This window comes from Oncorhynchus mykiss, chromosome 19 (assembly GCF_013265735.2).
Source record: "Oncorhynchus mykiss isolate Arlee chromosome 19, USDA_OmykA_1.1, whole genome shotgun sequence".
NCBI classification, from domain to species: domain Eukaryota; kingdom Metazoa; phylum Chordata; class Actinopteri; order Salmoniformes; family Salmonidae; genus Oncorhynchus; species Oncorhynchus mykiss.
The window spans coordinates 16,513,599-16,534,225 of NC_048583.1; the positions used below are offsets into that span (position 1 = coordinate 16,513,599).

Genomic DNA, 20,627 nt, shown 5'->3' on the forward strand with positions numbered 1-20,627 from the left:
GTTCCAAACTTCTTCCATTTAATAATGATGGAGGCCATTGTGTTCTTCGGGATCTCCAATGCTGGAGAAATGTTTTGGTACCCTTCCCCAGAACTGTGCCTCGACACAATCCTGTCTCGGAGCTCTATGAACAATTCCTTCGACCTCATGGCTTGGTTTTTGCTCTGACATGCACTGTCAACCGTGGGACCTTATACCCCGCCATCATCCAGAAGGCGAGGTCAGTACAGGTGCATCAAAGCTGGGACCGAGAGACTAAAAAACAGCTTCTATCTCAAGGCCATCAGATTGTTAAATAGCCATCACTAGCACAGATAGGCTCCTGCCTATATACACAGACTTGAAATCATTGGCCACTTCAATAATGTCACTTTAATAATGTTTACATATCTTGAATTACTAATCTCATATGTATATACTGTATTCTATATTATTCTACTGTATCTTAGTCTACGCCTCTCTGACATTGCTTGTCCACATATTTATATATTCTTAATTCCATTCCTTAGATTTGTGTGTATTGGGTATATGTTGTGAAATTGTTAGATATTACTTGTTAGATATTGCTGCACTGTCAGAACTAGAAGCACAAGCACTTCACTACACATGCAATAACATCTGCTAAACACGTGTATGTGACCAATAACATTTGATTTGATTTGATTTTGTGTGCCTTTCCAAATCATATCCAATCAATTGAATTTACCACAGGTGGACTCCATTCATGTTGTAGAAACATCTCAAGGATGATCAATAGAACAGGATGCACCTGACCTCAATTTCGAGTCTCATAGCAAAGGGTCTGAATACTTATGTAAATAAGTCTTTAAAAAAAACTGTTTTAACTTTGTCATTATGGGGTATTGTGTGTAGATTGCAGATGTAAAAAATAAGGCTGTAATGTAACAAAATGTGGAAAAAGTCAAGGGGTCTGAATACATTCTGAATGCACTGGAGATTAAGTTTACAATTTTTATCAGAGTGACCCCTGTGGTACACCTTTATGTACTTCAATAAATTCAGACTTAATAATCCAATCTATCACAATGGCCTGAGTTCTGAAACCATGAACAGGCGTCAGAGCTCAGGTCTATCGATGACAACTTATTCAATAAAATGGCATGATCAACAGTATCAAAGGCTTTTGACAGGTCCACAAACAAAGAAGTACATTTATTTTAGTGTCTAAAGCATTGACAAGATCATTAACAAGTAAAGTGGTTGCTGTAGTAGTGCTCTGCCCAGGCCTAAACCCTGATTGGTTTATATTTATACTCAGATAGAAAAAAGCAAGTTGTACATTTACCAAAGATTCCAGAATCGTAGCTTTTTTAAAAATATATTTGTATTTATTATTTCACCTTTATTTAACCAGGTAGGCCAGTTGAGAACAAGTTCTCATTTACAACTGTGACCCGGCCAAGATAAAGCAAAGCATTGCAACACAAACGACACAGAGTTACACATGGGATAAACAAACATACAGTCAAAAACACAATAGAAAAATCTGTATACAGTGTGTGCAAATATAGTAAGATTAGGGAGGTAGGGCAATAAATAAATAGGCCATAGTGGCAAAATAATTACAATTTAGCATTAACACTGGAGTGATAGATGTGCAGAAGATGAACGTGCAAGTAGAGATAATGGGGTGCAAAGAAGAAGAAGAAAAAAATATGGGGATGAGGTAGTTGGGTGGGTTATTTACAGATCGGCTGTGTACAGGTGCAATGATCGGTCAGCTGTTCTGACAGCTGATGCTTAAAGTTAGTGAGGGAGATGTAAGACTCCAGCTTCAGTGATTTTTGCAATTCGTTCCAGTCATTGGCAGCAGAAAACTGGAAGGAAAGGGGGCCAAAGAGGAGTTGGCTTTGTGGATGACCAGTGAGAAATACCTGCTGGAGCGCATGCTACGGGTGGGTTTTGCTAAGGTGACAAGTGAGCTGAGATAAGGTGGGGCTTTACCTAGCAAAGACTTATAGATGACCTGGAGCCAGTGGGTTTGGCGATGAATATGTAGCGAGGACCAGCCAACGAGAGCATACAGGATGCAATGGTAGGTAGTATATGGGGCTTTGGTGATGTGATGCTAGACAAACTTTTATTCCATCATGCAACCTTGCAAGGTTTTCACTGTTGAGTAATATTCTCACTTTTGGATGGGATGCATTGCTGCAATTATTTAAACCCAGGAATAACGCATCATGTCAAGATCTGCCCATCTGCCCAAGACACTTGAAATAACGGCAACATCGAACTTGCCCACGTGTTGACACTGACATCATGTAACAATGCGCAAAGAATGGGGTTGAAAAGAAGGTAAGTGTGCAAAATCCAGACATGAAAAATTGCTGCGAAAGAAACAAAAGTGTTGTAGATCAAAAATGTCAACACAGGAGATAGAAAGTAAGTTTTCTATGCAATTTGTTTCTGGGTTTTTTTTATACATGAACTCAGCTGGACGATTTAGCATAGGTAGTTAGCTAGAATTTGCTCGCCAGCTAGCCCAGTGCTGCTAGCTAGCTAACTGTAGCTAACTAGATAGAAAACGTTAGCTGGAGTTTTTGTTGGGCCTACCAACTAGGCTAGCTAATTGGCATCTAGACTTTCCGTTCAATCTCTTGAGTTTTTGGGGATTAGCTAGCACGCTAGCTAGCTAGTTTTCTAACCTTGACTTAAGCTAAAGCTGGCAAATATGCTATGATCGCTGCTAGCTAACGTTACCTGGGCTCAATAGTCTTCCCTGAACCTGTATCTCACAGTATCTGTTACCCAAGAGTGTTATGTGAGTAGGCCTATATATTTGTTTAATCTAATAATGAATTATTAATCTAACAATAAAAATCCTTCTTATTTTGTGAGAAATGTAATGTCTTTTTACATATTGCAAAAAAGTTTACTAAAGTAGAAGCTCATCTTTTGTTTGTAGGTATTTTCACTTGGAAATGAGTAATAAGTAATTAATTAATAAGGCACTAAAGTAATACTGCAAGAAATGTGGTAAAGAAAATAACTTTTTGGCCTGAATACAAAACATAATGTTTGGGGCAAATCCAACATTAACACATCACAGACTGCATCATGTTATGGGTATACTTGTCATCGGCAAGGACTAGGGAGTTGTTTTTAGGATAAAAAGAAAGGTAATAGAGCTAGGCACAGGCAAAATCCTAGAAGAAAACATGGTTTGGTCTGCTTTCCAACACACACTGGGAATTCACCTTTCAGCAGGACAACTACCTAAATCACAAGGCCACATATACACTGGAGTTGCTTGCCAAGATGACATTGAATGTTCCTGAGTGGCCTAGTTACAGTTTTAACTTAAATCGGTTTGAAAATCTATGGCAAGACTTAAAATGATCAATGATCAATGACAACAAACTTGAGCTTGAAGAATAAAAAAACAAATTATGGACAAATATTGTACAATCCAAAGCTCTTAAAGCCAAGCAAGTTCTTGTTGAGAAGCTAAATGTAGCTATGTATGTGCAATAAGTGTGACATACTAACTCTTCCACCTTTCCTGTCACAGGATGAGATTATAGTTGTGTATAGTAATGTCAGTGTTGGAGAAAGCTGGTGATAACAATGTAAATAAAACCACTAGTTTTTTGTACTTTATACCAGCTGCTGTTGCTGCTCTATACCTCCTGTCTGATTATGTTTAGCTAACACCCTGTTACTTTCACCATAATCTGTTTACCTCACACAAGAACACATTACAGGCTTCAAATCAAATCAAACCAAATTGTATTTGTCACATGCGCCAAATACAACCGTGAAATGCTTACTTACAAGCCCTTAATTAACCAACAAGGCAGTTCAAGAAATAGAGTTAATAAAATATTTACTAAATAAACTAAAGTGAAAATAAATAAGATCAAAAGGTAACAAAAAAATGTGTGTGGGGGGGGGGAAGTCAATGTAAATAGTCTGGGTGTCATGACTTCTGTCGAAGTTGGTCCCTCTCCTTGTTCGGGCGGCGTTCGGCGGTCGACGTCACCGGCTTTCTAGTCACCACCGAATCATGTTTCATTTCCGTTTTGTTTTGTCTTTATTATACACACCTGGTTTCCATTCCATTAATTATGTTCCTTATTTAACAATCTGGCTTCCCTCTCTGTTTTGTGCGTTATTGTTTGTCATGTGGGTTCGTGTTTTTTGTGCTCTGGATTATTGTGTTTTTCCTTGTTGGAACATTACTTATATTTTGAGTAAATTTCTGACTATTACTCATATCTGTATCCTGCGCCTGACTCCGCATTTTTCCATTCACCAACACCCTCACAGAATAACGCACCATTTATGGAGTCAGCAGGTACAGCCAGCCCTCCTCTCCCAATGTGTTCAGCAGCACCCGACCATGTTACAGAGTCTCGGTACAGATGTTCACACCTCCTTCATCAGGATCCAGTGGGATTCGGCTCTCGCTCCCGGGGGCGTATGGTGAAATGGCTGCCGGGTGCCAGGGGTTCCTACTCCAGCTGGAACTCTACCTGGCAGCTGTTCAGCCGGCCCCTCGGGACGCGAGAGAGTGAGCGCCCTCATCTCTTGTCTGACTGGAAAAGCACTGGTTGGACAACTACGAAGATTTCACCCGCCTCTTCTGGGGGTTTTTGATCATCCATCTGAAGGGAGAGCGGCGAGGGAACGCTTGTCCCATTTAAGACAGGGGATGAGGAGCGCTCAAGAGTTCGCTCTGGACTTTAGAACTCTGGCCGCTGGTGCGGGATGGAATGAGCGGCCCCGATAGACCACTACAGGTGTAGTTTACACGAGGGCGTTCGTAGGGAGCTAGCCTGCAGTGACACCACCCTTAACCTGGACCAACTACTGGACCTATCCATCCGGCCAGATAACCTTTTGGCCTCCCGCGGACGTCTGGATCGGAGTCTGTCAGTTCCATCCCCCAGCACCTCTGATCCTACCCCTATGGAGCTGGGAGGTGCTGCTATGAGGGGGACCGGAGGGGGGACCGTTCCCTGCACCACCTGTGGCCGCAGAGGACACACTGCTGGTCAGTGCTGGGGAGGGTCCCCAGGGAGTTGAGGTGGCAGGCGGAGCACTGGTGGATCATCTCAGGTGTGTAGGCACACACCTCACCCAGAGCTCCCTGTTGCACACATGTGGTTGTATATAGCATTTCCTGAGTTTTCCCAGTATTCCCAGCATAAGGCGCTAGTAGATTCAGGCGCAGCTTTATTGACCGTACCTTTGCACTTAGTTTAGGGATCCCTATTGTTCCTGTTGATGTTCCCTTCCCTGTACATGCCTTAGATAGTCGTTCTTTGGGGTCAGGGCTAATCAGGGAGGCCACCGCTCCACTCCGTAGGATAACGCAGGAGAGTCATGAGAGAGAATTAGTATTTTTCTGATCGACTCTCCTGCGTTTCCTGTTGTGTTGGGCCTTCCCTGGTTGGCCTCTCATGATCCTACTATTTCGTGGCAACAGAAGACTCTCAAGGAATGGTCCCGTCAGTGCTCAGGGAGGTGTGTAGGTGTTTCCTTAGGTGCCACTACGGTGGAGAGTCCAAACCAGGTATCCACCATGCACATTCCTCCCGAATATGCCGATTTGGCACTTGCCTTCTGTAAAAAGAAGGCGACTCAATTACCACCCCATCGACAGGGGGATTGTGCGATAAATCTCCTGGTAGACGCTGCACTTCCCAGTTGTCAAGTGTATCCTCTGTCACAGGAGGAGATGGTGGCTATGGAAACATATGTCACCGAATCTCTGGGAGAGGGATACATTCGGCCTTCCATTTCACCTGTCTCTTCAAGTTTTTTTTGTGAAGAAAAAGGATGGAGGTTTTACGCCAGTGTATTGACTATCGAGGTTTGAATCAGATCACGGTAAAATACAGTTACCCACTACCTCTCATAGCCAGTATGACAGTCATTGCACGGGACGCGCTTCTTCACAAAATTGGACCTCAGGAGCGCTTACAACCTGGTACGTATCAAGGCGGGGATGAGTGGAAGACGGCATTTAGCACCAGATCTGGGCACTATGAGTATCTCGTCATGCCGTACGGGTTAATGAATGCTCCATCAGTCTTCCAATCCTTTGTAGATGAGATTTTCAGGGACCTGCACGGGCAGGGTGTAGTGGTGTATATAGATGACATTCTAATATACTCCGCTACACGCGCTGAGCATGTGTCTCTGGTGCGCAAGGTGCTTGGTCGACTGTTGGAGCATGACCTGTACGTCAAGGCTGAGAAATGTCTGTTCTTCCAACAGTCCATCTCCTTCCTAGGGTACCGCTTTTCCGCATCAGTAGTGGAGATGGAGAATGACCGCATTTCAGCCATGCGTAATTGGCCGACTCCAACCACAGTAAAGGAGGTGCAGCGGTTCTTAGGGTTTGCCAACTACTACTGGAGGTTTATCCGGGGTTTCGGTCAGGTAGCGGCTCCCATTACCTCCTTGCTGAAGGGGGGACCAGTGTGACTGCAGTGGACAGGGCTTTTAGTCAACCGTAGGCTCTGTTTACCTCGGCTCCCGTGCTGGCTTGTTTCGTTATTGTTTGTCATGTGGGTTCGTGTTTTTTGTGCTCTGGATTATTGTGTTTTCCTTGTTGGAACATGACTTATATTTTGAGTACATTTCGGACTATTACCCCTATCTGTGTCCTGCGCCTGACTCCACATTTTTCCATTCACCAACACCCTCACACTGGGTGGAATAATTGTCCAGCAGAATTATGGCTTATGGGTAGAAGCTGTTAATGAGCCTTTTGGTCCTAGACTTGACGCTCAGGTACCGCTTGCCATGCGGTAGCAGAGAGAACAGTCTATGACTTGGGTGACTGGAGTCTTTGACCATTTTTTGGGCCTTCCTCTGACACCACTTAGAATATAGATCCTGGATGTCAGGAAGCTTGGCCCCAGTGATGTACTGGGCCGTACGCACTACCCTCTGTAGTGCTTTACGGTCAGATGCCGAGCAGTTGCCATATCGGTGATGCAACCGGTCAGGATGCTCTCGATGGTGCAGCTGTAGAACTTTTTGAAGATCTGGGGACCCATGCCAAATCTTTTCAGTTTCCTGAGGGGGAAAAGGTTTTGTCATGCACTCTTCACAACAGTCTTGGTGTGTTTGGATCATGATAGTTTGTTGGTGATGTGGACACCAAGGAACTTGAAACCCTCCAACCCGCTCTACTACAGCCCCATCAATGTTAATGGGGGCCTGTATGGCCCTCCTTTTCCTATAGGCTGTCTCATCGTTGTCAGTAATCAGGCCTACCAGTGTAGTGTCATCAGCAAACTTAGTGAGGGTGTTGGAGTCGTGCTTGGCTACGCAGTCGTGGGTGAACATGGAGTACAGGAGGGGACTAAGCACACACCCCTGAGGGACCCCAATGTTGAGGATTAGCATGACAGATGTGTTGTTGCCTACCCTTACCACCTGGGGGCGGTCTGTCAGGAAGTCCAAGATCCAGTTGCAGAGGGAGGTGTTTAGTCCCAGGGTCCTTAGCTTAGTGATGAGCTTCGTGGGCACTATGTTGTTGAACGCTGAGCTGTAGTCAATGAACAGCATTCTCACATAGGTATTCCTTTTGTCCAGGTGGGAAAGGGTAGTGTGGAGTGCGATTGTGTCATTTGTGGATCTGTTGGGGTGGTATTCAAATTGGAGTGGGTCTAGGGTTTCCGGCATGATGGTGTTGGTGTGAGCCATGACCAGCCTTTCAAAGCACTTCATGGCTCACCGACATGAGTGCTACGGGGCGGTAATCATTTAGGCAGGTGACCTTCGCTTTCTTGGGCACAGGGACTATGGTGGTCTGTTTGAAACATGTAGGTATTACAGACTCGGTCAGGGAGAGATTGGAAATGTCAGTGAAGACACTTGTCAGTCGGTCCGCACATGCTTTTGAGTACACGTCCTGGTAATCCGTCTGGCTTGAGCACATAACTTGAAAAGACACTTACATGCCATGATTTAGACTTTCATTATAACCGTTTTTACGATCTGTTTATTATGTTTATTATGTTATGTCAATAACTGAAAGGATAATTTATGAAGAATGACAACAATCTTTCATTGCAGTCTGGTTTCTTTATTTACTTTCAACAGCAAAACATTCCAAACTGTGTATTCATTCGAAAAATGTAAATCAGTTATCATCTCCAGTATCATCACAAAGTCTATTTCGTAAAATGTTGTCGACATTCACATAGCAGTTATTTTGGTGGTGTCGGAGGTGGAACTGTGTTAGAGCTGTCAAATCCACAAGGGGCTCCTAGCATTATAACTAAAGCGGACATTGCCATTGGCTGCACGCAGTCGCATTAACAGAAATAATATACAGCCTTGTTTACAAGTTTGAACACTGGAATGTAAAATGTAATCTACACCTCGATTAGGATGATAGAGATCCTCATTATTTAGTTGAATGATTTTTCAAGTTGAATGTAATTATTTATACATAGTCTACACTTTCTTGTTTTGAACTAAATCGAGGGGGCGGGTGTGGCTTTGTGACCATAATCACAAGAGCAGCTGCTCACCAATTTGACAGCTGCAACGCAGTTCCACCTCCGACACCACAAAAACATCCGGTATCGCCAGTTAACGCTTGATCTGATTGATTCTATGCTTTATTGATGATACTGAAGATTATACCATATAGACTGCCCTGTAGATAATCATTGCATTCTGCAATGAATTGTTTTATTTATTATGGATCCCCATTAGCTGCTGCCTGGGGTTCATCAAATTTAAGGCAGTTTATACAATAAAAACATTACAACACATTCACAGATTTCACAACACACTGTGTGCCCTCAGGCCCCTACTCCACCACTACCACATATCTACAGTACACGGCAGACAGGGTATAGGCCAGGATGGTCCACCATGCAAAAAGTCTGTTCTGGCCCTGCATCTTCTGGTGACCTATTGGAAAACGTACAACAATGATATTAAGATTACTTTTGTTTTGATGACAAGACAAAGTAACCTACACACCTGTGGAAGTTATCTACACCCCTCCTATCAGCCAATCAGGACTGTGTATGTAAATATATAATTTCATATTCAAATTTGATTCCTAACTTCCACACGATCAGACTGAGCATTTCAGTGGATTCTCAGGGAAATAAATGATAAAAAAATATATTTTGGCATTCTATTAAAAAAAATAAACACACAGTGAATTATTAGACAAAGTGACGATTAAAAAAATGTAATTAAAAAGACTGCTTTAAAATGAGTAATTAAAAAGAGTTGTATGATTTGTTGAAGAACTTGTATGATCACAACTGATCTTTTCTGTAAATCTGGTACCCCACTTTGATCAAATACATTTTAGAATACTTTGGAAAAGGTTTAACATTACATTACACACAGCTTCATGTCAAGTAAACATTTCCTCATTATAAAACACCAAAATTCAAACAATAGGACAAGGTTGTCCCTTTTCATCGGTGAAGCATTTTTACAGACACCATCACACCAACCATCATCACCATATCATCTACTAATTCTTTCCTCAGTTCACCTCATCCAGTTCCTTCTACATCCAACACCAACAGAATTAACAAATGTACTATTACTACGTTACACTGCCTGTCACTGCCTGTGACTGGAACGAATTGCAAAAATCGCTGAAGTTGGAGACTTTTATCTCCCTCACCAACTTCAAACATCAGCTATCTGAGCAGCTAACCGATTGCTGCAGCTGTACATAGTCTATTGGTATATAGCCCACCCATTTTCACCTACCTCATCCCCATACTGTTTTTATTTATTTACTTTTCTGCTCTTTTGCACACCAATATCTCTACCTGTACATGACCATCTGATCATTTATCACTCCAGTGTTAATCTGCAAAATTGTAATTATTCGCCTACCTCATGCCTTTTGCACACATTGTATATAGACTCCCCCTTTGTTTTCTACTGTGTTATTGACTTGTTAATTGTTTACTCCATGTGTAACTCTGTGTTGTCTGCTCATACTGCTATGCTTTATCTTGGCCAGGTCGCAGTTGCAAATGAGAACTTGTTCTCAACTAGCCTACCTGGTTAAATAAAGGTGAAATAAAAAATAAATAAAAACATGTCCTATACTCTATACATGGGCCATGTGCATTTTCTGCTGGTGTATTCTGAGGTAGCTCCTCTCTGAGAACCTCTTCCCACAGTGCGTACAGGCAAACGGCCTCTCTCCCGTGTGGACCTTCAGGTGCATCTTCAGCTGGTCCTGGCGGGAGAACCTCTTCTCACACTGGGGGCAGCTGTGGGGTTTCTCCCCTGTGTGGACCCTCTGGTGCCTCTTCAGGTTGGACGAGTCGGAGAAACTTGCCCGGCACAGTTGGCAGCCGAATGGTTTCTCCCCCGTGTGCATCCTCTGGTGGATCTCCACCTGTTTGGGGAAACTGAAGGCTTTCCCACAGAAGGAACACGGGAAGCGCTTCTCTTTGGCGCTGCCACCTTTACTGACTCCATCTCTATTACTCTCATTTGTCAATGGGCTTGTGTAGCCATTTGGTGTTGAGGCACTGGCATTGTCTGAGGTCTGGTTTAACATTAGGAGAGTGTCAGGAGGACAAAGGCCAGGGAGTGTCTGTGTTGTCGCAGGGTCCATGTTCCAGTTGATAGATCCTATAGAAGGCAGGATGAAGGCACCACCTGTTAGGGGGTCAACCTGAAGTGCCATCAGTCTCTCTGAATCACAACTATAGGAGCAGGACGGAGCATCGCTAGCCGAGTCTGTGTCTGTTCTCGCCAGCCGAATAGGGACACCTCCAAATCTACGCCTCGCCCTGGTCTCAGCCAGTCTGTTGTCATGGAGACTACGTTCGGACGTTGTTTTGTGTCCGACTGTCTGTTTCTGGTTGTGGTTAACAGCGTTGTTCCCCAGCCCAGAGTTGAGCACGCTGTCCCATCCACTGACTTCCACTATGTCGCCTCTGGTCCTCGCCTGCTCAGTGATATTGTCCCCAGGCCCCTTGGCTGCACCTTCCTGGTAGGGGGAATCCAAGATGGCTACCCAGTCTCCTCTGTTAGCCTCCAGCCAACCACCTGCAGGAAGAGGTTAGAAAATTGACCTTACAAACATGGCAGAGAGAACTCTACATATGGAGTTTAAAAAAAATAAATTATCTGGTCAAGTTCATACATTGTGTGTTTTTGTATGTAAACAATTAATTTGATGAATGAAGAAAATGAAAAAAATTATAGCCAGGCGCTATTCCCATTGAAGATATATTACTGTATGTAGGCTATATGTATTTCTCCCTTACCTTGCTCCCCCATCTTTATTCCACTCAGCAGGTCAATGCTCTCTGGTTCGTCTTCTATTGTCTCCTCTTTGACTATCAGCAGATCAGGCTTCCCATCCTCCATGTCTACTGACTGTAAGAGATACAGAGTGAGAGGATGTTGGATCAAGAAATCTGATACGAGCACCCTGCTATGAAGCATCTTCTGATTGGGCAATGAGGGATTTCTATGAGTACTATGCAAACATGTTAGTTGATTTTATTACTTGATACTCTTTAATGGTTTGATAATTCAAAGACATGGTCCCACACTTCATACAAAATGAATCAAGACCAGGACCCGTATCCACAAAGAGTCTCAGTATAGAAATACTGATCGAGGATCATGTCCCCACCTGTCTACATAGTCTTATTCATTATGATCTAAAAGGCTAAACTGATCCTAGACCAGCACTCATGCAATGAGAGGCTTTGTGGATCCGAGCTCTGACCTAATACCATGCAGACAGTAGTTTACAGTGGGCTCACCTCAGTGATACTGTATGTGGTCTTGTGCTGCTCAGCTGGTTCCTCTGTGGGTTCAGGAGGAGGTGTAGTCTGGTTGTCCTCCATGACCATGTTCCCCAGACCCTCCTCACACCCCTCATCCTTCACCAAAAGCACCTCTGGACCCTCCTCCTCCTGGAATAGACAGGTGATACAGATTACACAGACATACACTCCCTCAGGTACATACACACAGATAATAAACACACTTACAACATGGAGTGTTTACCCATCCCCACTACGTTTGAGTCCTATACTGTAGTTACAGAATGACTTCATTGTCCCCCACGATGAAATCAGAGAGGGGACTATGGAACTGTCTCTGTACGCACGTTAGTCACACGCAATATCTCAGACACCACTGGCCCGAATTTGACTAAAGTTGGATTAATAAAACATCTTGCCATAGAGCTCTGGGTCCCAGTTTCCCAAAAGCATCTTAAGGCTAAGTTCATCATTAGCACCATTTTGGGAAACCGGGCCCTAGCATTTACAAAATGACACTGATTGGCTCAAGAGGGCGCTATAGCAATCAACTGAAATTTCAAACTTTGAACAAGCAGATCTCCTGTCTCGACATGTTTACTGTTGCTTTGTTGTTGTTAAAACCATCAAGGTGGACATAAACTGAGTGTACAATACATTAGGAACACCTGCTCTCTCCATGACATAGACTGAACAGGTGAAAGCTATGATCCCTTCTTGATGTCACTTGTTAAATCCACTTCAATCAGTGTAGCGGAGGATAAATTTTTAAAAATATTTCCGGTTAAAAAATATATTTTCAAGCCTTGAGATAATTAAGACATGGAATGTGTATGTGTACCAATCAGAGGGTGAAGGGGCAAGACAAAAGATGTAAGTGCCTTTGAAAGGGGTATGGTAGTAGGTGCCAGGCGTACCAGTTTGAGTGTGTCAAGAACTGCAACGCTGCTGGGTTTTTCACGCTCAACAGAATGGTCCACCACCTGACATCCAGCCAACTTGACATAACTGTGGGAAGCATTGGAGTCAACATGGGCCAGCATCCCTGTGGGATGCTTGTAGATGACTTGTAGAGTCTATTCCCATACAAATTGATTTTTTCCATCACTTTACTTAGATTTGTGTGTATTAAGTAGTTGTTGGGGAATTGTTAGATTACTTGTTAGATATTACTGCACTGTCAGAACTAGAAACACAAGCATTTTGCTACATTCGCAATAACATCTGCTAACCATGTGTATGTGACCAATAAAAATTGATTTGATTTGTTCTTAGGGCGAAAGGGGGTGAAACTCAATATTAGGAAGGTGTTTCTAATTTGTTGTGCTCTCGGTGTAAATATGTTGTGGGTAAATAAGTCAGCTATGACAAGTCAAAGTCATCATCAGACAAACCTGACTGAACTATTTTGAGGGGTACAGTAGGTGTTTGTTAGTGTGTGGGTATGTGTAAGGTATATTTAGTAAGTGTATATTGATTATAAAGGAAAAACTACTGTCATGTGTATGCAGAATAGGTTGAGATCAGATGTAATGTATACTAAAGAGACTGTCAATGGATGTCTTAGAATGAAAAGTCCAATTTTGTGTTTATTAAACATAAACAAGTTTTGAATACACCATCTGAAAACCACATACATGTCTCAACTACAATTCTGTATGAACTTGATAAACTACTTTCATTTTCTTATTAAAAGCATCTTGGGAAAAACATTAAGTAGTTGAATTAAAGTAATAATAGGCATTTAAATAGGCATTTGTGAACATCATATAACTTACACAGTACAAACACAATATGTTAGACTTTTTAGGCTTATGCCTTATATCACACAACGCTCTTAGTTGTTGCAGAAAAGGACACACTACTGCTGTTTATTTTTTTATTTAGTATTTTCTTAGGATCCACAATGAGCTGCTGTTAAGGCAGCGGTGACTCTTCCTGGGGTCCAAGCAGAAAACACAACAACAAATAAAATACATGATATACATGAATATATACTGAACAAAATTATAAATGCAACAATTGTATAGATTTTACTGAGTTACAGTTCATATAAGAAAATCAATTAATTGAAATACATTCATTAGGCCCTAATCTATGGATTTCACAACTGGTCACAGATACCTTCATAAAATGGACCTCAAGAGCGCATTACGGTATTTTTGTGCATTCCAATTGCCATTGATAAAATGCAGTTGTGTTCGTTGTCCGTAGTTTATGCCTGCTCATACCATAAGCCCACCGCCACCATGGGGAACTCTATTCACAACAGCAAACCACTTGCCCACACGATGTGATCTGCAGTTATGAGGCCCGTTGGACGTACAGCCAAATTCTCTAAAAACAACGTTGGAGGTGGCTTATGGTAGAGAATTGAACATTAAATTCTATGGCAAAAGCTCATGCAAATTGCACGCTCCCTTGAGACATCTGTGGCATTGTGTTGTGTGGCAAAACTGCACATTTTAGAGAGGCCTTTTATTGTCACTAGCACAAGGGGCACCTGTGTAATGATCATGCTGTTTAATCAGATTCTTGATATGCCACACCTGTCAGATGGATGTATTATCTTGGCAAAGGAGAAATGCTCACTAACAGGGATGTAAACAAATTTGTGCAGAAAATTTGAGAGAAATAAGCTTTTTGTGCGTATGGAAAATGTTATATTTTATTTCAGCTCATGAAACATGGGACCAACACTTTACATGTTACATTTATATTTTTGTTCAGTGTACATACATACGACTACATTTACATTACAATTGAGTCATTCAGCAGATGCACCCATCCAGAGTGACCCACAGCTAGTGCATTCATCTTAAGATAGTCAGGCGAGACCACATATCACAGTCGTATCCCAACCACGTATCACATGCATAATACAATATGTAATACAATACAAAATGAATAGAATTGTCTGTGTGTCTCTTTACAATCACTGTTGTACTCTTATCTGTTTTTTTATTATCTTGAGTTACCTGGGGTGGCAGAGAGTTCAATTTAGTCATGGCTCTATTTAATACTGTGTGTTTCCCAGCCTCTGTTCTGGACCTGGAGACTGACGAGACCTCCGGTTGCATGTCTTGTGTGATACAGATAAGTTACTGTGTGCCAACTGCTTGAACAGATAGTTCGGTACCTTCAACGCATCAACACCTCGCACAAAGACCAACACTGACGCAGTCAATCTCTCCTCAACTTTGACATTCGCCATCTGTGTACATCTAAGTGCAAAACCTGCTGCTCTGTTTTGGACCAACTGCAATTTGCCTATGTTCTTCTCTAGAGTGACACGCAGCAGTTTAGTCTCTTCAACTTGCTCAATTGCCACATTTTTAAATAATAGATCCAAATTAGGTTTAAGGTTGAGCCAGTGATTTTTACCAGAAATTATGATTTTAGTTTTTGAGATATTTAGCACCAGACTACTGCTAGTTACAAAATTCTAAAACTGACTGGAGCTCTATGTTAAGGGTGTCAGTTATTTATTTTGCACCAGCAGTGTATACTGTTGAGTCGTCATTGTACATGGACAAACAGGCTTTATTCAAAGTCAGTGGAAGGTCATAAGTAAACACAGAAAACAATAATGGTCCAAGCCGGCTGCCCTGCGGTACACCACACAAAATCAAATTTGCATTAGAGAGGCTTCCATTAAAGAAAACCCTCTGTGTTCTATTGGATTGATAACTGTCCATCCATAAGGCAGAGGACATTAATCCATAACACCTATGTTTTTTCAGCAATTTCTTATGATCAATGATATCAAAGTCTAACAAAACAACTCCCACAATCTTCTTACAATTTCTTGTCGTGTCATCAGTCGTGTCAGTGCCGAGTTTGTTGAGTGCCCTTCCCTATAAGCATGCTGAAAGTCTGTTGTTAATTTGTTTTCTGTAAAATAACATAGTATTTGGTCGAAGGTGCTTTGCTATTTTTGGGCAGCGGAATGACCTTTGCCTCCTTCCAGGCCTGAGGGCACACTGTCTTCTAGGCTTCGATTGAATATCTGGAAAATAGGAGTCGCAATATATTCCGCAACAAACCTCAGTAATTTACCATCCAGCTAGTCAGTTCCAGGTGGTTTGTCCTTATTTATAGATCACACTTAAAAAAAAAAATCTCTTCCACACTAACTTTGCAGGATTCAAAGCTACAGCGCTTGTCTTTCATAATTTGGTGAGTTATGCATGAATATGAAGGCTCAGCATTTCTTGTTTGCATGTCATGCTAATCTTGTCAACAAAAACGTTATTAAAGTAGTTGGCAATATCAAAGCGTTTTGTTATGAATGAGCCATCAGCCTTAATGAAGGATGGAGCCGAGTTAGCTTTAATGCCTAGAATTTCATTTAAGAATTCCAAAGCTTTTTATTATAATTCTTTATATAATTTATATTTGTTCCATTGTATAGTTTCTTCTTCTTTTTGTTTAGTTACATGATTTCTCAATTTGCTGAATGTTTGCCAATCTGCTGTGTTTCCAGACTTATTTTCCATTCCCTTAGCGTACAGGCGAACGACCTCTCTCCCGTGTGGACCTTCAGGTGCCTCTTCAGATCGTGCTGGTGGCAGGACCGCTTCTCACAGTGGGGGCAGCTGTAGCGTTTCATCCCTGTGTGGGCCCTCTGATACTTCTTCAGGGTGCCAGCTTCGACGAAGCGCATGTGACACTGTGTACAGCTGTAGGGTTTCTCCCGTATGGACCCTCTTGTGGATCTCCTTCTGGGGGCAGCTGAAGCCTTTGTTACAGAACATGCAGAAGACCAGTTTTCTTTACGATTGCCTGATGTGGCTCCGAGTCCCTGAGCCTGAGCTATAGGCATGTCGTTTGAGTTAAATACCTGATCGAAAAGGACATCGCCACGTGAATCGGAAGGCCCCATCGCGGTGGACACTGGGTCGCGATCCCTCAACGCGTTTCGTGACATTTATCGAAGCTTTCCCTGTAATCTAAGAAATCTCTGCCCTGTGAGTGTCTGTCACCTAGGTGATTATCTGCATTCCATGTTGTAGGAACTTCACAGTCACTTCATCTATGACCAGACCCTCCCCTTTCTTATCTTGGCACCCTTCAGAGTATACACTACTACTGTACCGGTTCCAGTCCCCTCTAAATCAGTCTGTGTTTCTAAACCCAAGGGCATGTTGCCAGGGTCCTTCTCTGTAGTGTAAGAACAAGCAGGATCACCACCACCAGTTTCTAACGTATCACCATCCCCATGGGAATGAACCGTCCTCTGGCTCTGGTGAAATACCAAGAGGACAGCCCAGTCTCCCCAGACCCAGTCTCTCTGAGTCTGATCTGTGGTCAGATCCTGTGTGTAAGGGCCTGTGTGTTACAGTTAAAGCCTTGGGTGTCTGTTTCTGATTTGAGGACGGCGATCTGCGTTCCACTGACCTCCGTCATGCTGCGTCGGGTCCTGGGCTGCACTGGGGCGGTGGTGGGGTCCTCTGTGGCTACTGGGGTCGCTCCAGCCACTCCAGTTTTGATGTCTCTGCTGTGCAGTGGAGCTTGCTCTCCTTCAGACCTTTCCAGCTTGACCCCAGAACCTGCAGTCTCTGCATCTGCATACTGACACAAGAAGAGAGGAGGTTATTACTGGTACATGAGTACAATTGGATAACAATGTCCTAGGGAAGTCTCACAAGTTCCCCTATGGCAGATGTACATGTAAGCAAGTAAATAGCTGAGTGGAGACTTTCTGAAATAAATCAGCCACATTTGATTTACAAAGTACTTGTAATTATTAATGCAACAATGTTACCCTAACCTCTATCACGTGCTGGGTTAATGTTCCACTCCCCTCATCAACAGTGATTGGTTGGTCATCTCTCCATGTATCGTGTCCCGCTGGCTTCTCAAAGCGCCTGTGGCCTCCAGTGAGATGTCCTTCACCTGAGAAAGTGATTGGGGGAAAATAGGTTGTTAGGTTAGCTATTGTCTACTCAAAGGTATATAGACCCCTTTCTGTGTTTGCAAACATTGCTGCACGAGGGCGACATGCACAATTTGGTTGCAGAACACGGCAGAGTTGTCATAGAACGCCGCCCCCTCCCCCAAAAAAACATCTATTTACATATTTCTTATGAATGCATTGCAAACTACTTTTGGATTATAAGGCTTATATGAATGTCCTGCTTAATATAACGTTTGTGTCATCTCAAATCAACTGCATTATAATTTTAAAAAAACACTTCCATTTTACTGGGCCAAATTTCTCTTTGGCTAACTTTGCTACAGCCTATGTGAACGAGCGTCAGCATTCTAGCTAACAACTGCTGCATCCAAAGTAGATATATCGTACAAAGATCACAACCAAATATAATGTTGGTGACTGTTCAAGCAATAATCAAAACACTGTAAGTGTACGACAACCCAAAAATATATTGCTGTGGTTACAACAATCAATTAATGTTTCTTTGTGGCGCTGACTGATGACTGGGTGACCTGCTTTTATTCTGCAATCTGCACCCAAAAGCTGTGGTTAGAATATTCAGGGTTGGTTAGGTTACTTTCTAAATGTAATCGGGAATGAGTTAGTTACCTGTCCAAAATTATAATCAGTAACGTAACTTTGGATTACCCAAACTCAGTAACGTAATCTGATTACTTTCAATTACTTTTAGATTACTTTCCACTTAAGAGGCATTAGAAGAAGACAAAAATGAATATTACCAATTGAGCGACATTATTAAAAAAAAACTTCAGTATATTTTAGTAAATACTTTCATAACACTTATTTTTCTTAAAACTGCATTGTTGGTTAAGGGCTTGTAAGTAAGCATTTCACTGTAAGGTCAGTGCATGTGACAAAAAACATTTTAATTTATTTAACAATGACATTCTAGACGATTATGTACTTCCAACTTTGTGGCAACAGTTTGGAATAGGCCCTTTCAAGTTTCAGCATGACAATGCCACTGTGCACAAAGCGGTCCATATAGAAATGGTTTGTCGAGATCGGTGTGGAAGAACTTGACGGGTCTGCACAGAGCCCTGACCTCAACCCCATCAAACACCTTCGGGATGAATTGGAACGCCGACTGTGAACCAGGCCTACTTGCCCAACATCAGTACCCCATCTCACTAATGCTCTTGTGGCTGAATGGAAGCAAGTCCCAGCAGCAATGTTTGAACATCTAGTGGAAAGCTTTCACAGAAAAGTGGAGGCTGTTATTTATTAATTAAACCCTTATTTTACCAGGTAAGTTGACTGAGAACACATTCTCATTTACAGCAACGACCTGGGGTATAGCTACACCCCTACTTTTACGATAAGTGCCATGGGATCTTTAGTGACCACAGATAGTCAGGACACCTGCTTAACGTCCCATTTGAAAGACGGCACCCTACATAGGGCAATGTCAAGCTGAGGGAAGGGATTGGAAAAATGTAACCGCTTTTGCTATGGATGCAAGGACTGACCATCCATTATATCACAATTCTAGTTTTAACCATGTTTTGAGTCTATATAGTGTTTGTTTACATTTACTTTGTTTACAGATATTGGAATAAAACAATTGTAAATGTTGGGTTCTGATTGGGTTAGACAGTTGAACTAAGCTCATGAGGCAAAGGGGGACCAACTCCATATTAATTAGAGGTCGACCGATAAAATCGTAATGGCCGATTAATTAGGGCCGATTTCAAGTTTTCATAACAATCGGAAATCGGTATTTTTGGACACCGATTTTGCAGATTTATTATTTATTTTTTACACCTTTATTTAATCTTTATTTAACTAGGCAAGTCAGTTAAGAACACATTCTTATTTTCAATGACGGCCTAGGAACGGTGGGTTAACTGCCTCGTTCAGGGGCAGAATGACAGATTTTCAACTTGTCAGCTCGGGGGATCCAATCTTGCAACTTTACAGTTAACTAGTCCAACGCAATAACGACCTGCCTCCTTGCACTCCACAAGGAGACTGCCTGTTACGCGAATGCAGTAAACCAAGGTAAGTTGCTAGCTAGCATTAACTTGTTATGGCTGCAATACCGCTAACGGGATGACAACTACCAGTGAAAATAGAGGGCGCCAAATTCAAACCACAGAAATCTCATAATTACAATTCCTAAAACATACATGTGTTTTATATCATTTTAAAGTTAATCTTGTTGTTAATCCCACCAAAGTGTCCGATTTCAAATATGCTTTTCAGCAAAAGCACTACAAACGATTATGTTAGGTCTCCACCAAACCACAATAAGCACAGCCATTTTCCAGCGAAATATAGCATTCGCAAAAAGCAGAAATAGAGAAAATGAATCACTAACCTTGAATTATCTTCATCAGAAGACACTCATATGACTTCATATTACACAATACATGCATGTTTTGTTTGATAAAGTTCATATTTACATAAAAAAATCTGAGTTTACATTGGCGTATTAAATTCACTAGTTCCAAAAACATCAAGTGATTTTGCATAGCCACATCGTTTCAACAGAAATACTCATAAATGTAGATGATAATACAAGTTATACACATGGAATTATAGATATACCTCTCCTTACTGCAACCGCTGTGTCAGATTTTTTTTTAAAGTTAACGGAAAAAGCAACCCATGCAATAATCTGAGACGGAGCTCAGAACAGAAAATACATGATAAATGTTTCCTTACCTTTGATGAACTTCATCAGAATGCAGTCCTAGGAATCCCAGGTCCACAATAAATGCTTGATTTGTTCGAAAATGTCCGTTATTTATGTCCAATTAGCTACTTTGGTTAGCGCGTTTGGTAAACAATTCCAAAGTCACAAAGCGTGTCCACTATAACGTGACGAAATGTCCAAAAGTTCCGTAACAGTCAGTAGAAACAAGTCAAACGATGTACTGAATCAATCTTTAGAA

At 42.0% G+C, this 20,627-nt stretch overlaps 2 protein-coding genes across 5 annotated transcripts in view; both read right to left on the reverse strand.

Moving 5' to 3' along the window:
- Positions 1-20,627, reverse strand: part of LOC110498480 (zinc finger protein 184-like) — a 350,017-nt gene that overhangs the window by 48,276 nt on the left and 281,114 nt on the right. The gene's annotated exons all lie outside the window — the stretch shown is intronic.
- The window catches only part of LOC110498466 (zinc finger protein 777), a 64,645-nt gene continuing 54,014 nt past the window's right edge, over positions 9,997-20,627 (reverse strand). The window contains exons 1-6 of one of the 4 annotated variants that reach the window (XM_036953719.1): positions 20,398-20,454; positions 17,545-17,669; positions 17,172-17,345; positions 11,769-11,921; positions 11,262-11,373; positions 10,007-11,040 (exon numbers count right to left, since the gene is read on the reverse strand). In XM_036953719.1, coding sequence (XP_036809614.1) covers positions 10,088-11,040; positions 11,262-11,373; positions 11,769-11,921; positions 17,172-17,345; positions 17,545-17,669; positions 20,398-20,413 — 1,533 coding nt within the window. In that variant the 5' untranslated portion in view covers positions 20,414-20,454 and the 3' untranslated portion in view covers positions 10,007-10,087. Of the gene's footprint in view, positions 11,041-11,261; positions 11,374-11,768; positions 11,922-17,171; positions 17,346-17,544; positions 17,670-20,397; positions 20,455-20,627 lie in introns of those variants that run through there. The other 3 variants (XM_021575093.2, XM_036953717.1, XM_036953718.1) reach the window with 3 other exon arrangements.